At 50.2% G+C, this 1,836-nt stretch overlaps 1 protein-coding gene across 1 annotated transcript; it reads left to right on the top strand.

Annotated features, from left to right (window-relative positions):
• Nucleotides 1–1,292: 1,292 nt before the first annotated feature.
• On the top strand, nucleotides 1,293–1,699 carry SARC_14332 (hypothetical protein; the record flags this gene model as incomplete). The annotated part of the gene is made up of 1 exon (XM_014291537.1): nucleotides 1,293–1,699. A coding segment is annotated over one exon (407 nt), but the record flags the coding sequence as incomplete, so codon positions are not given.
• Nucleotides 1,700–1,836: the final 137 nt, after the last annotated feature.

The raw sequence follows: 1,836 nt of genomic DNA, 5'->3' as shown, positions 1-1,836 counted from the left end.
TGCACGATTGGTTTCTTTTTAAAACGCATACTTGCTCCACACAAAAGTGTTTGAAATGCATACTTTCTCCACACAATACGTGTTTAAAACGCATACTTTCTCCACACAATACGTGTTAAAGGCAAGTTATACCACTGTATGTAACACCAGGTTGATCCCAGCTACGCATCATCCGGACGGCCCAACTCGTCAGGACCTCCCATAGTTAGTCCGTCACAGTCTCGGCCCCCTCCACCCACGCGCATGCCCACATACGGTACCAGTGCCACTACCACTATCCAACTCAGCCAGCCTAACAGGACAGCCCCACCTCCCCTGCCGCAAGCGTACCGTGGGCCTAAAACCAGCCGAGCTACACAGGTGCGTGTGTGTGTGCAGAGCCAGCTTAGAGCTGTTGCGAGGGTGCTTGTCGGAGGGTGATTACAGTATGGTAGAGTATATTCACGCTGTTTTGTTTATTTAGTTGATGCCCGTTCGATCCCTATGCAAATGGGCATAGACACACATCGATGGATAATGAAGTATGGTCGTTATGCGCCCTGTAGGTACATTCGGTGTTCTCGAATTGAAATACAAGTTGTAACTTGCCGCGAGATATGTGCATCTGCAAGCGCAGGCGTGGTGGGCTGGTTTCCTACTACAACCGTACCTTTTACTATCAACTGTCCACAGGTATCCATTCAAAACGCGACTAATGAAGAAACGAACCAACAAATACCAGGTATGGGCTAACTTAGTAATCAGCTAGTGTTCCCGTTATACTTAGCATTCGGCGCGTGTTAACGTTCTACATACCATTCAACGAGTGTTAACGTTAATTGTACCATTGAGCGAGTGGTTCTGTTATACCGTACGTAGGGTGCTGCACCATCTGCATAGTGGTCGTGTGGGTGCGCTTCGTAGTATCACGTGGTTGGGCAGATGTAGTGGCTGCCGTTTCACGGTCGGGCATACCTCCCAAGGCTTGGTGTGGTGTGCGCTATGTTGTGTTGCTGTATGCTTCTGCTTTGTTGACACAGTCTTGATTGCTATTGTTCAAGTCTGTGCTGAGTGCTGGGACGTGTCCTTTTGTTCCAGTGGTAGTGAGTGGCCCCGTATACCCTCGGTTCGCCCTATTTGGTTAGGGTTCTGGGCCATTTCACAGACGATTCAGTGGTTCTCTAACCGACTGTGAAATTTAAAGAAACAAAGCCATATCGGCCCTTCGGTTGTTGTTTAGTATGTAGCGTGTTTGATTATCTCATATCAGCACGGTCTCTTGCGCTCACACCACACCTGTTGGTTTGTCGCAGGAATTGCGATTAAGCCGGCGTCTGGTACCAACCTGGGCGACGCCGAACCCAGGCGATCAAACACACACACACCCACACACATCAGCACCTCCGATGAAACTCAGGCTAAACGCACCGCCAGTACACCTGGGATATACCCCTCGACCTCTGATGCGCACGAGGCCTATAGGGAGAACACAGCACCGCAGAAAGGCCGTACACAGCAACAGGACAATGGAGACGGACCTTTGTCGCAGAAAGATAGGGGAGACGACGGGCAACTAGATGGAGTGCCCCGGACACGTGCAAGTTCACACCAAACAGTTTATGTTGAGGGTGCGGCTGTGGTGACTAGAGGGCAAGGGAGTCACTCGGCAAATGCGCTGTCTATGGAGGTGGATAGGGATCGTGGCGATACGCCTAGGTGAGTGAATGTGTATGTGCAAACACAGATAAGATACAGACGCACAGATACACACACATACACAGACACACACACACACACACACACACACACACACACACACACACACACACACACACACACACACACACACACACACAC

The sequence above is a fragment of the Sphaeroforma arctica genome (genome assembly GCF_001186125.1).
Source record: "Sphaeroforma arctica JP610 unplaced genomic scaffold supercont1.4473, whole genome shotgun sequence".
In the NCBI taxonomy this organism is placed as follows: domain Eukaryota; class Ichthyosporea; order Ichthyophonida; genus Sphaeroforma; species Sphaeroforma arctica.
The sequence above is the reverse complement of the archived record's forward strand: the minus strand, read 5'-3'. Positions and strand labels throughout refer to the sequence as shown.